The 13753-nt window shown below is 35.5% G+C and overlaps 1 protein-coding gene across 6 annotated transcripts in view; it reads right to left on the bottom strand.

Annotated features, from left to right (window-relative positions):
* LOC111001565 (apical junction molecule) overlaps positions 1-13753 on the bottom strand; it is a 54628-nt gene that overhangs the window by 23886 nt on the left and 16989 nt on the right. For 2 of the 6 annotated variants that reach the window (XM_022271496.2, XM_022271497.2), the window contains exon 1: positions 2394-3660. The exons of 1 other annotated variant lie outside the window; for it this stretch is intronic. In XM_022271496.2, coding sequence (XP_022127188.2) covers positions 2394-3502 — 1109 coding nt within the window. In that variant the 5' untranslated portion in view covers positions 3503-3660. Of the gene's footprint in view, positions 1-2393; positions 3667-13753 lie in introns of those variants that run through there. 3 more of the 6 variants (XM_022271498.2, XM_022271494.2, XM_022271495.2) reach the window with 3 other exon arrangements.

The following is a 13753-nucleotide window of genomic DNA, read 5'->3' as shown; positions in this document are numbered from 1 at the left end:
TCGAAAATAACAGTACTTCTCCACTATTTAATGGATATTATTATACATATAAACCTTCCTCTTGAATCACTCTATCTATTAAAAAAAACGCATCAAAATCCGTTGCGTAGTTTCAAAGATTTAAGCATACAAAGGGACATAGGGACAGAGAAAGCGACTTTGTTTTATACTATGTAGTGACATAGGACATTATACATAAAGTGACTATTTATTCTTTGACTCAAAATGGTACATTTATTTAATTTAGGTTAAATATTACAATACAAAAAATGACTTAAAAAAAAATCATTTATTTAGAAAAAGTTAGTTGGTAGATACTATTGTTATCGTTATTGTATAGTTGGTAGAAACATAGTCGTCGAAATCCCGTTGATAAGTACGTACAAATTATGTATGTATGTAGAAAGCACGAACAAAATTTGAACTCTAATAAAAAAATACGTTTATTTTGGAGCATTCGATCATCATGGTATCACTTATTCCACGTCATTAAATTCGAGCCTGTTGGCATCCCTACTCATCGGCAAAGAAGACAGAGGGTGTTGGCCGAGAGAAAAAGCTGGCGTAATAAACTCTCGGTACTCAATAATCAACTATTCACTAGACAATTTCATTAATTCCGTAGTTTTATCAATCATTCACTTTGTCACAACACTATTTTTATTTCAAACTGACAGCACAGTAAACGTCAGATGACTTCGTCAAATTAAAAATACGACTTTAAATAAGAGGTGAATGAAACTGACACATAGATGGCGCCAGAAATAAATACGACTTTTAGTTAGCACTAAACAAAAGAGACGTCTATAACTGTCGTATTATTTGTGAGATATCCTGTTTGGAGTGTTTGTTTTGTATCTTTTTCTTGAAAAATATATAAAGGAATTTTGTGTGTTAACAAAGCATTGCTTTTTGGCGACCACAAAACTACAACGAATTATGAGCTGTTTGAAGGTGTTCAACCATAATAAATCCGATTTATTTCACCGTAATCTCCAGATTTAACCTCAAAAGAATGCCTATTTTGAAGCTAAAGACAAATCGTACGAAAAATGGTATGACTTAACCATATCGCTCACGAAGGCTTTGATAAATTATCAAATTAAATGTTATCAAAAAAAGTCAAATTATAATCTATACCACCTCCTTCGAACTTTTAAATATTGCCATATAAAGATTTCAGTACTTAAATCGCTTTTAAAATAATAAAATACAAAAATGAGTAGCTGCATTTTTGTATTTATATATATATTTTAAATGTATATAAAATATAAATGTCACTCTCTATGGTAAACAATAATATGGTTTATAGTTTGTGGTAACTGGTGAATTATTTCGTAAAAAAAAACGTCCCCCTTTCGAAGGAGTTTTATTACAAGATAATATAGAACATACAAAAAAAATAAAAAATCAGTGGCGCTACAACCTCTTTAGGTCTTGGGCTCACATTTCTGAATCTGTTTCATGATCCTTCTTCTATCTAATAGGCAAGATAATCAGCCTCCAGTGCCTGACACACGTCGTCAACTTTTTGGGTCTAAGACATGTCGGTTTCCTCACAATTCGTTCCCCATTTGAACAAATGTTAAATGCACACATAGAAAGAAACTCCATTGGTGCACAGCCGGGGATCGAACCTACGACCTCAGGCACTAGAGTCGCACGCTGAAGCCACTAGGCCAACACTGCTCTATATAATATAGAACATATTATCTCAAATAAATTCCGATGTTCTACTAACCTAACTCAAACATTGTTCACTGCCAAGTGGGATTTCTTGTTTGTAGGTCGGTTAGTTTGAATAGTTATAGTATACTATTTCAAATCATTATACTTGTAGGAGAAAAAAATATTTTAAAAACGAAATAAGTAACTTTGAACGATTAAAAGTGTTGGTCTCTTTCTGTCAAATGGCGTCTAACTGTGATGAAAAGAGACAAATTTTTTTAAACTTATTTTCCAAAAAAAGAATTGTTTTCATTGTGTTTATGGAAGAATATAAATATATGCTCTCAACAAAAGAAGTTCAATGTTTCTTTAAAAAGTAGAATTTGTTTGTTTTAAGTAACTAGATTACAAAACAGACAATATTCTAGAGATTTAATTTCTTAAACATACAAAAATGTATGACATACATGTGAAATTAGTGAATTATTTATTCGTATAAACATTTTTATTATAATCTATATAATTAAATTATTTTATTTTCTAGCTTTACCCACAGTTAAATTATAAAAATAAACTTACTTATCGCTACTAAGCGATCTCTTTAATCAAAATGGCGCGTTATTACTGATTTTAATGTAATTTGTTATATGTATATATAAATTTGGTTTACAAATACATACTATAATTTTAATTAAGTTAAAATATATAAACAAAAAGATACTCACGCGTCCGTTTCCTCAATAACGACTATATCGCTATCCTCTTCTAACTCCTCCTGCCTCTCTATCTCTTCCTCACTCTCACTCTCAACACTTTTCACACTTGTCTCATCACCGGACTCCTTATCACACTCAAGGAAACCACTATCACTGTTATCGCTGGATATCCGTTTCAAATCTTCAACACAGTCAATTCGAATCAAAGGACTCTCGACTTTAATGACAGTCTTGTTATAATCCGGGTCATCTTCTAAATACTCTGTTTCTTCAGAAGTAAGCGATTCGAACGACGAATCGGCCTCTTCATCAGTCTGTTGCTCGCCATCATCGAAGACGATATGCTTTCTAAACGTCACCCGTTTCTTTCCATTATCAGATCTATCATCATCTGAACACCCCTCCTCAGATCGTGGAGGCTTCAAATTCGACTTCTTTATAAATGCAGATGACTCTTCTGTATCTATTTTATCACCGTCATCCTCTTGTAACAGCTTCTCCAATTCACCTTTGAGTTCGTTTTTGTATGCGTCTATCTGCACCACCGTATCGTAAACAGGTTCTGGCTTGCTGTTTTCAATACCCATTTGGTCATTGAGATCGATGTTACAGTCTATTGTCTTCGCTATCTCGCGCAGGAGTGCCTCTGCATGTCGTTTATCATCCAAATTTGGTTCGTTCACGTACACATGCGACACGTGTTGTCTGGGAGTCTTTGCGTACTTCGATAGAACGAGCTGCCTAACGCAGTCCGAATCCGCCGTACGCGGCGCGTCTTCGGTATTTTTGGCGAGTGTAGGCGATGCGGGGCGTTCTATAGTATTGTGGCTCGGGTTCTCCTGCGTTCGGGATTCGCGCTTTCGTTTATTGCGTCTCTTGCGACCCATGATGTTGAGGAATGCAACAACTGTGGTCTTCTGGCTGTAATCGGTTTCGGGTAGTAATAGATTCACTACATCTTTGCTTGTCGTTACAGTTTTTTCGTTTGTGACATTGTCGTTTTGCGTGCGCGCTTCGACTGAAATTAGCTTTGTGTGCTCAGAGCTCGGTTGTTTTCGGATCGGCTCGGGCGTGTTCGCGCCGTCGGCCTTCGATTTTCTTTTAAAAAAGTTGAACATGGCTTTGTCAGGGGTTACTCATGTCCGCTGCGGTTGGAGTGAATATGTGAACTGGTATAAATAAAACGAATGGAGTCAGATATTTATACATCAATCAAATCTGGAGTTTAATTCTCACTGGTATTTGAATATTTTGAATGGTTTGCGAGTGTTGAGATGTTTTGTTATAAGATTTTCAAAGATTTTCAGTGGCAATTGAATACGTAATACTGATGTTCATATATAAACTTTTGACTGACTAAATCTTCAAAATAAATTTAAAAATTCAAAATAAACTTTGCACTGATTTATACTAATGGAAAAAAAAATCTTTTGTTTTTATAAAATACTTTTAGGTCTTGTCTATTGAAAGCGTACATAAGAATTATGATAATAAACGCAAGCTTTTAAAACCGTGTGGCTGTAAAACATCAAACAATAGATCACAAAATATGCGTTAATAAAATAGATCTGTGGTTCCTTTGATACTTATATGAGCAATAAAACACAGATAATGATTTGATTCATATTTTTTCGTATTTATTTAAAAGTAAGTGGCGTTACAACCTTTTTTTAAAATCTGAGCTTCAGATTTCTGTATCCATTACATGATATTTGTCAATCAAATAGGCAAGTAGGTGATCAGCCTCCAGTGCCTGACACCTGCCATCGACTTTTTGGGTCTAAAGCAAGCCGGTTTCCTCACGATGTTTTCCTTTAACTAAATATTAAATGCGTAAAATAAAGTCCGTAGGTGCACAGCTGGGGATCGAACCTACGAGCTCAAGGACAGAAGTCACACGCTGAAACCACTAAGCCATCACTGCTCAAAGTGTATTGTATGTTAAATATTAACATTATATATGTATTTGCTATATAACGAAGTAAGAGACTGGATCATCAAATTGTTTTTCCCGCAGTATTTTTATTAATGACAAAAATATGAAACAAACTCTTCGATGACAGATCACCGATAAACAAGTATGTTTGTTTATTGTAAATATACTCAGATATTTGTTTGAATCTCGGCCAAATCTAATTCCCGCTGCGTGCCATTTTCTATGAAATATGGACGTTTTGGAGGTCTTTATCCAGGAAAATACTTATTGAATCAAATGTTTTATGCTGTGTTTAAGTTGTAAAGGGGAAGGATTGAAAAATAGCGAGGATGAGAGACGAGTGGAAGAATTTAAGGCCATCCGTCGGAGGGCGTGTACTAATATTAAATATAGCATTTACCCTGATAAGTTACTCAAAAAAAGACTTTTCTTATTTATATGTGGCTGGAAAGCTCCGACATATACGATATAGACATATACCATCACGGACTTTTCTGTAGACCTTTTCATTGTGTACAATACTTAGTACATTATTTTGATAAAACTCGTAGGGTTCAGCCTGCGTTTGCAATGTAAGCGGAAAATATGTAATTATTTACGACATCACATTAGAAACCTCAAAAATAACAGTACTTCTCCACTATTTAATGGATGTCATTATACATATAAACCTTCCTCTTGAATCACTCTATCTATTAAAAAAAATCATCAAAATCCGTTGCGTAGTTTCAAAGATTTAAGCATACAAAGGGACATAGGGACAGAGAAAGCGACTTTGTTTTATACTATGTAGTGATGATGGGACAACCAAGTGGCTGACTGAAGACTGACTCTGAACTCTCTATGTGTGGATTTAACACTCTCTTCCACGGTGAAGGATAACTTTAAATATTTTTTCGAAATATTCAATTAATTTTAGCGCCATCTACTGTGGGCATAAAGTACTAATTTTATCGAAGGTTTTTTGATTTGTTTCATATAAATTGAATAGAATTTATTATATTTATGAAGATATTAAGAAAAATAACGATAGTGGTGTGGTGGTGCACTTTTCGATATTTATTTTATTATTATAAGCTTACAAACGCTCGGCACACTGATACATTGATACAAGAAAAACAAAATACAATATTTAATGTGACAAAAACTTATAGACAAACACAAAACACGAAGAGATAAAAAAACTAAAGGAAAATTGATTTCAAAGTGTGCAACTGGGATACGGACCTAGTAGACTATAGCTCGTTATAAATTTTGACTTAAATATATTTATTTTTTTAAATGTTTTACACACTTCATTTTATATGATATGGCCACATTATATTATAATAAACGAGAAAAAATACACGCTGCTTGTTACTGTATTCGTTTAGTAGTTATGTTCTACTAAACGAATACATTATAAATACATTATATTAATTTAGTTATGTTATATAGTAGAACTTTAGATGGCCATTCTGTTTTATAACGTCTGGTGTAGTAAACGCAGATTTTTATTTATTTATATATTTTTTTTATAGAACTGGCAAACGGGCAGGAGGCTCACCTGATGTTAAGTGATACCGCCGCCCATAGACAATCTCAATGCCAGAGGGCTCGCGAGTGCGTTGCTGACCTTTTAAGAATATTATCGTTAGCACGCAGTTTGTACACAATGTGATTATAAATGGAGTGGTCATAGACTGGTACATGATCATCTATTGGGGCTTTTACCTTAGTAATAATAAATTTACAAAGAAATTCTGACATGTGCACTTTGTTCGCATGTTTTTAATATATTATTGTGTGTACCACACATACACAAACTACAGATGACATAACGCAATAATTCAGCAATAAATCAGTGTATGTCATTACCACGTGTTTTTATTTTTAACAATGCCATGACTCAATGAGTCCATTGCCAGACAAATGACAGAATTGATGCGTAGCTGGTAGCTGCGCACTGATTTGCTGATTGATTTGTTTGTACTAATAAATAATCTAATTTATTTATATAATACTAGTGACCCGCCCCCGCTTCGCACGGGTGCAATGCTGCTGAAGAGCAGGTTCTTATTATGTATTGTTATTTCCTTCGCTGGAAAGCTCCGATAATATACGCGTTCGATCGCTGCTAAATAAGTTGTAATGGGTATAGATCTATATTAAATGAACAATGTATTCAAGGTATTTAATTGGTTAAGGATTGATGCTGTATTTGTTAAAATCGCTTCGAAAATTAGCCACTATTTGTCGTAAAAAGTAAATGACAAAAAAAGTTATTGTGGGTTATCCATAAGAGATAGCCATATACCATCAGGGACTTTTCTGTAGACATTTTCAATGTATACAATACTTAGTACATTATTTTGATAGAACTCGTAGGGTTCAGCCTGCGTTTGCAAAGTAAGCGGAAAAAATGTTATTACCTACAAAATCACATTAGAAACCTCGAAAATAACAGTACTTCTCCACTATTTAATGGATATTATTATACATATAAACCTTCCTCTTGAATCACTCTGTCTATTAAAAGAAACCGCATCAAAATCCGTTGCGTAGTTTCAAAGATTTAAGCATACAAAAGGACATAGGGACAGAGAAAGCGACTTTGTTTTATACTATGTAGTGATTATAGTATAACTAGCTGCCCCCGCGAACTTCGTTTCTCCTTAATGCTTAGCCTACTGAACAGAACTGAGACTATTCGGTTTTCCGGAATGAAAACTTTTAGGATTTTCTTTGAATTTTTCTATAGAAACCTCAGAGTTAAGGCCAAAGTTTTTAATTAACAAATAAAAAATAGGAGTTGATCGTAGAGTGGCGAAATTTAAGGGTTGTATGTACTTTTGTAAACTATATAGCTATAAAGATTATATAGTTTTCTGTCTGAGATTGTAGAATTAATGACAAATGTCAAATACGTAGTGTATTTCATGAAAGTCATACTAAGACATTAAATCTACCTAATGTGTTGTTATTGCGTGTTTAATATGCACACACGAAGTTTCTAGAATAATTATGACGTCATACACATTACCAACTATATTATGTACAGCTTTATTTACGGTTACATTAATATTACTGTTTGGTGTATTTATAATCTCAACCTGGAGAATGTTTATCAATGTATTTTCTGTAGTGTATTTAGTATCAGCATTGCACCCGTGCGAAGCCGGGGCGGGTCGCTAGTATAGTATATAAATATACAAAGGATAAAAGAAAACTAATATGTAATTTTCTGATTGCTTTTCCAACATAAATCTTAAACCAAACTTATATAAATTCGTATTTAATTTTTATATAGACGAATAGATAAAATACTTCTTTGTCCATTTTTTCTTTAATCGATAAATAGGTATACGATATGTAACAGGGCATTAAAAAATATTTATGAAGTTTGTAATACTGGCCACTTATAAAAAAACGATTAAAAAATAAAAATAGGGATGTTCGAAATTCAAAATTTCCCTCCATTTTGTGATCTAATTGATTGTAATCTATACTAATATTATAAAGAGGAAAGGTTTGATTTTTTGTTTGTTTGTATGAATTGAATAGGCTCCGAAACTACTTGGCAGATTTGAAAAATTATTTCACTGTTGGAAAGCTACATCATTCCTGAGTGACATAGGCTATATTTCATTTTCAAAAAAAATAGGCATCCTTACTAAAATTACGATAACATTAACATTTGTTTATTATTTGATACAATTCTAACAGATGGCGCTGAGTTAAAGGTAGTTTAGTTTAGGTCCGTGTCGTGGTACCAACGTTTCACATAAGTTCTCCTACGGTTTCCCTTGATTAATTTACTACTATGTAATATAACAAAAACCTTAGCCACAGCAACGCTTGGCCGAGTCTGCTAGTATTAAATATACTACATTTAAGAAATAGAAAAATTTCAAATACAGTTTTCACTGCCAGTGCAAGCCTTCGAGGAGAATAATATAAGGTCTCTGAATAAAAGGGAGCATCTAAGTTGGATCAATTATGTGTATTAGCACTGGTGGAAAAATATTTCATCTCATTAAATGCGCACAAAAAACCCACGTTAAATGCGATTTTGTAAGAATATGCTTAAAAGGAGTATTAATAATATCTATAGCGCTGTATCACCTGCACCATGAGCACACCATAACACAACACAGCCGAATTAGATATTACATACTTAGTTAAAATTTATTTACATACAATTCAAAACAAATAACATAATACATAAAAATATATCTAATAACTAACCTTAAAATTTAATTACTAAAAAATATTCTTAAAAGGAGTCCCTTTAGGCAAGGTTAAATATCTTTAATAAATTTTATTGATTTTTCACTTACGTGAATGTTTGAACAATTTTGTATTTTGTTTTTTTTATATAATTTATGTTTCGTAATACGAAAATAAAAACTAAAATTGGATTTCAAAAATACGGATAAAACAAAGAAATGTGTATACGTCAATTCACTGTTATATAGTCTGTAACTTCGATCATCAATTTAAAGAAATTTCTAGAAATCAATAATAACGTTTCCGTTTCGAGTTGGTCGCGTCCGGCCGTCTTTGATGTCATGGTCGACGATTCTAGAAATGACAATTTTATCTTTCGTTCGTTAATTATATATTAATAGCTTCTCACAAGTTAAGGTCGGTGGCAAAAGAAACTCTTTGTTTGAGAAAAGAGTTTTTTTTTTCGCTACAGACGATTGCAAGCGGATGGAATGTCGTATATTTTTATTTATTAACTAGCGGATCCGACAGACGTTGTCCTGTCTACACGTCTTTAATTTCAAAATTTCAATTTTTAATAAGCCATTTTGATGAAAATTATTATTCAAATGTTATGACAATATCTAACGATCCAGCACATGGTCACGCACGATATAACACAATGATAACAAAACTTTTTTTAAATTTCGGGACAGACTAAAATTAAAATTCGAATATTATTTAAAATTTGACACTGCGATGGTAGCGCCGTCTGTCGGATCCAATGTAAAACATTCCAAAATCAACAACAACTAATAAATTGAAAATTAATTAAAAAAACATTGTCCAGCGGACTAAATTGTGAATCTAAACCATTCCCAGATCCCCTTGAACACACACAAAAAATTTCGTCTAAATCGGTCCAGTCGTTTAGGAGGAGTTCAGTCACATACACACGCACACAAGAAATATATATATTAAGATATTCATACTAATAATAATATATATGTAATTCATACTTCGTTGCTAGAAAGAAACACAAATAACACAATATATATATAAATTACAAGGGATGCAACGGGCGGCCTTATCGCTAACAAGCGATCTCTTCCAGGCAACCCTAGTAAGAAAAGAAAACAATAAATAAAAAAATGATGGTATATCCCTTGGAAGATGGGACGGACTTTGGTATAGGACGCTACTTGTGTGGACGCGTTTGCCCCGTACCCTGCTAGACTGGCAGATGGAAAATAATAAACGACTCTAATATAAGCGTCTTTCCTCCAACTTCGATTTTGTTCCCTTTGGAGTAGAGACTTTTGGGCTGTGAGGTTCAAGTGTACAGTTGCTAAAGATTGAAGTTGGCACCTGGTAGATTGTACCGCTGATCCCAGAGCTGGTGAAGTATCGCAATACAGCGACGAATGCCAGCGTTAAGGGTACACTGCCAGACCAAACGTTTTAAATTTATTTTGTTTTTTTTTATTTTATTTTTTATTTCTACATAGTATGTAGTTTACGAAATTTGTAAAACTGTTTATTTATTCTACAGATTAAAAAGAAACTTTTTTTTTTTTTTTTTTTTCTAGAGCGCATCGTGCAATCAGTCTTCTGACTATGAGCAGATGAGTTGTAGGAAGACTGACGGGTGGAGACATTCCTCAATAGGAATATCTACCATAATAATATTAGCTCAGACAATGTTGCCGAGCTCAAGGGTTCTTCGTCTTTTGAGACGGCTTATACACTCGGGTAGGGTGAGTTGAACAGCTAGGTGGTTAGGATGGTTTTCCAGCCTAGTCTTGTACTTCTGGGCGTACAATTTTATTTCTGCTTTAACTGTAGGTATGCCCAGGTGTTCATGTACTTCAGCGTTTTTAATAAACCACGGCGAGTTGCTTATTTGTTTAAGGATGTAATTTTGTGTTCTTTGAATTTTAGTTTTATTAGAGTCGCATGTTGCTCCCCACAATTGTATTCCGTAGGTCCACACGGGTTTTATAACAGAATTGTAAATAAGGAGTTTGTTGTCGATGGACAATTTCGAGTTTCTACCCAATAACCAGTGCAGCCTCTTGTATTTCAAGTTTATTTCAAGCCGTTTTGCCTCGATATGCCTTTGCCATGTCAACCTACGGTCCAGGTGCAGTCCAAGATATTTGACTGTATCACTTTGAGGCAGCTCCCTTCCTCCTAGGTTGACAGGCGGGCATGTCCTTCTTCCCAGAGCGAATGTCACCTGCACTGACTTGCCCGTGTTTACCCCGATTCTCCATTTATCGAACCAGTTGCTTATTTCATTTAGGCTTCGCTGGAGCTTTAACGTGGCTTCTTCCGGTTGTTTACTCGAAGCCAGGATTGCGGTATCGTCTGCATAGGTTGCAATATTGACGCCAGGGGTACATGGTAGATCTGAGGTATATATGGTGTACAGCACTGGACCAAGTACAGAGCCCTGAGGTACCCCTGCAAGTATATCATGAAAGCCTGATGTACAATCCATCTCTTTCACTTGGAATATTCTATCGGTGATATAAGACTCTAGGATTCCATAGTAACTATGAGGCAGAAGTGACTTGATCTTGCATAAGAGCCCCTTGTGCCATACCCGATCGAATGCCTGATGAACGTCCAGAAAAGCTGAGGAGCAGTACTCTTTTAGCTCGAGGCTATTGCTTATGAATTTACACACCCTGTGAGTTTGTTCAATGGTGCCATGTTGTGCTCTAAACCCGAATTGGTGATCTGGAGTTACAGAATTTTCATTCATAGCTTGCAAGAGTCGTCGTAGTAATATCTTTTCTAGTACTTTAGAGACAATCGGGAGAAGACTTATAGGTCGGTAAGATGAGACTTCATGTGGCGATTTCCCGGGCTTATGGACCATAATCACTTGAGAAACCTTCCATAGCGCTGGAAAGTATCCAACACTTATAATCCGGTTGAAAAGGGTTGTCAAGTAGGTTATAGCCTTACGAGGCAATTCGGAAAGAACCTTTTTGTCAATGAGGTCGAAACCTGGTGCCTTTCTATTCTCCATGTGTTGTATAGTTCTTTGTACCTCCCTTGGTGTTACAGTCTTCAAGGGCAAATCCAATTGGAAATCCTGCTGGAGAATATCATCTATTTCTGCTTCATCCGACCCTGGAGTGGCTTCGTTTGGTACAAATACTTTAGCTAGATGGTCAGCAAAAGCATTTGCTTTTTCTAGTTTAGATCTAGCCCACTTGCTTCTATCTAGACGTATAGGTGGTTTAGGGTTTGTTGGTTGATTTAGATTTTTGCATGCCTTCCAGAGAGAGTAGTCGGTGTCTTTTGTAGCTGTTAACGACTTCAGGTTTTCCTCAATAGTAGCATCTAGATTATCTTTTATAGCCTGTTTAAGGTGTTTAGCGTAGATGTTTAGTGCTGTTTTGTCAGCGGGATGACGACTATTGTGCCACACTCTACGTAATCTTCTCTTCTCTAGGATCATGCCCTGAATTTCGTGGGGTACAGAGAGCTGTCTGGTGTTTTTCCGACCCACTTCCTCAGAACTCCTCCAGCATGCATCCTGCACCACCTTCGTAAATGCCAAGACTGCCTCATCTATTTCCTCCTCATTCTTTAGTGAAATCCGCAGAAGTAGGGCGTCCTCAACGAGTTCACGAAACATTTGCCAATTTGTTCTATTGTTATACAGTACTAGTTTCCGTTGGCACTCCAGGACGTTGGTACTAATAGTTAATATCACTGGGATGTGGGCTGAAGAACCATCGAGAAAGCCATCAATGTGATGAAAGAGTCGTGAGAGACCCTTCATTAGAAAGAAGTCCAGGACATCAGGCAATCTTCCAGGGTCGCTTGGCCAGTGGGTAGGCTCGGGGGTGGAGATTGTTGTTAAGTGGTTTTTATCAACGCATTTTTTAAGTTCTCTACCTCGCGTGGTAATCAATCTCGACCCCCAATGCAGATGCTTTGAATTCCAATCTCCACCTGCTATGAACCTTGGACCGAGACTGTTTATATATGTGGTGAAGTGTTTCTCAGTTATAGCGTGCTTTGGAGGACAATAAGCCGAGGAGATACAGAAATTCCCATTTTCATCCTGTATATTTATTGAGGTGGCTTGAATGAATTCAGATCGAAATTGTGGGAGTTCATAATGTTCTATGGATGATCTAATTATAATAGCAGTGCCTCCATGTGCAGTGCCATCGGGATGATTTGTTGAATACACGTTATAGTTTTGTATATGAATTTGGCTGTTCGATGTAAGGTGCGCCTCAGAAATAAGCAAGACATCCAGATTATGCATTTTTAGTAGGATTTCAGCTTCACTTTTCTTAGGCGATAGGCCATCTATGTTCCAGGTAGCAATTTTGAGTTTATTTATTTTTGTGATAAGTTGGTAACTAGAGTAGTCAAGAGCCCCAGAATGGTGCTCATTTGTTGTAGGATTGTATCAATTTTTTGTGATTGCTTTATAAATATTTCCTCAATTCTGTTATTCAGTGATTGATGATCCAGTACAGACTGTTGGTTTGTGCATCGATCTAAAGGATTACTTTTAGCCACTTCATTATACCTCTTAAGTGTATTACTTGTTGGTGGGTTCGAGGGTTGGTTTGTAGGTTGTGAGTTTGGGCTTATAACATTATTGGGAGAGCGTGACGTAGCAGTTTTTCTCGTGCTTACAGACAAGCGCTGTGTTTTTCTGGCTAGGATTTCTTTATATACCTCGCAACCTTTATAATTCGCAGGGTGAGGGCCGAGACATAGTGCACATTTCGCAGGGGTACTGCGGTCCACTTTAGGACAATCTTTAGTTAAGTGTGATTCTGCACACTTGAGGCATCGACCTGGTCTCATACAGTAGTTTTTGGTGTGACCATACTGCTGGCATCTTTGACACTGAACTATAGTGGTCCTCTTTTTTGGGTCTTCTATAGTAACAATTTGGTGGAAAATATGTCTAATTTCCTTGGCTGCTTTATTATGCTGACTAGGCTGCAGGTTAACAAAGAAAGTTGAGGTAGGTTTTTTATCAGGCCCAAATCTGGCATTGATAATCTCTCCAACTACTATGTTTCCCGTTTTCTCAAATTCAGTTTTTATAACATCAAGTGGAGTAGTGTGGTGCAAGTTTCTTACTACTAGTCTGTAATTTCTATCTTCTTTTCGGTTGAATGTATGGCCAATGAGACCCTTCTCTCTTACAGCTGTAATAAGTTTTTTGTAAACATCTATATCTTCACTAATAATT

The sequence above is a fragment of the Pieris rapae genome, chromosome 24 (genome assembly GCF_905147795.1).
Source record: "Pieris rapae chromosome 24, ilPieRapa1.1, whole genome shotgun sequence".
Lineage (NCBI taxonomy): Eukaryota > Metazoa > Arthropoda > Insecta > Lepidoptera > Pieridae > Pieris > Pieris rapae.
This window is presented reverse-complemented; position numbering and strand designations above follow the sequence as displayed.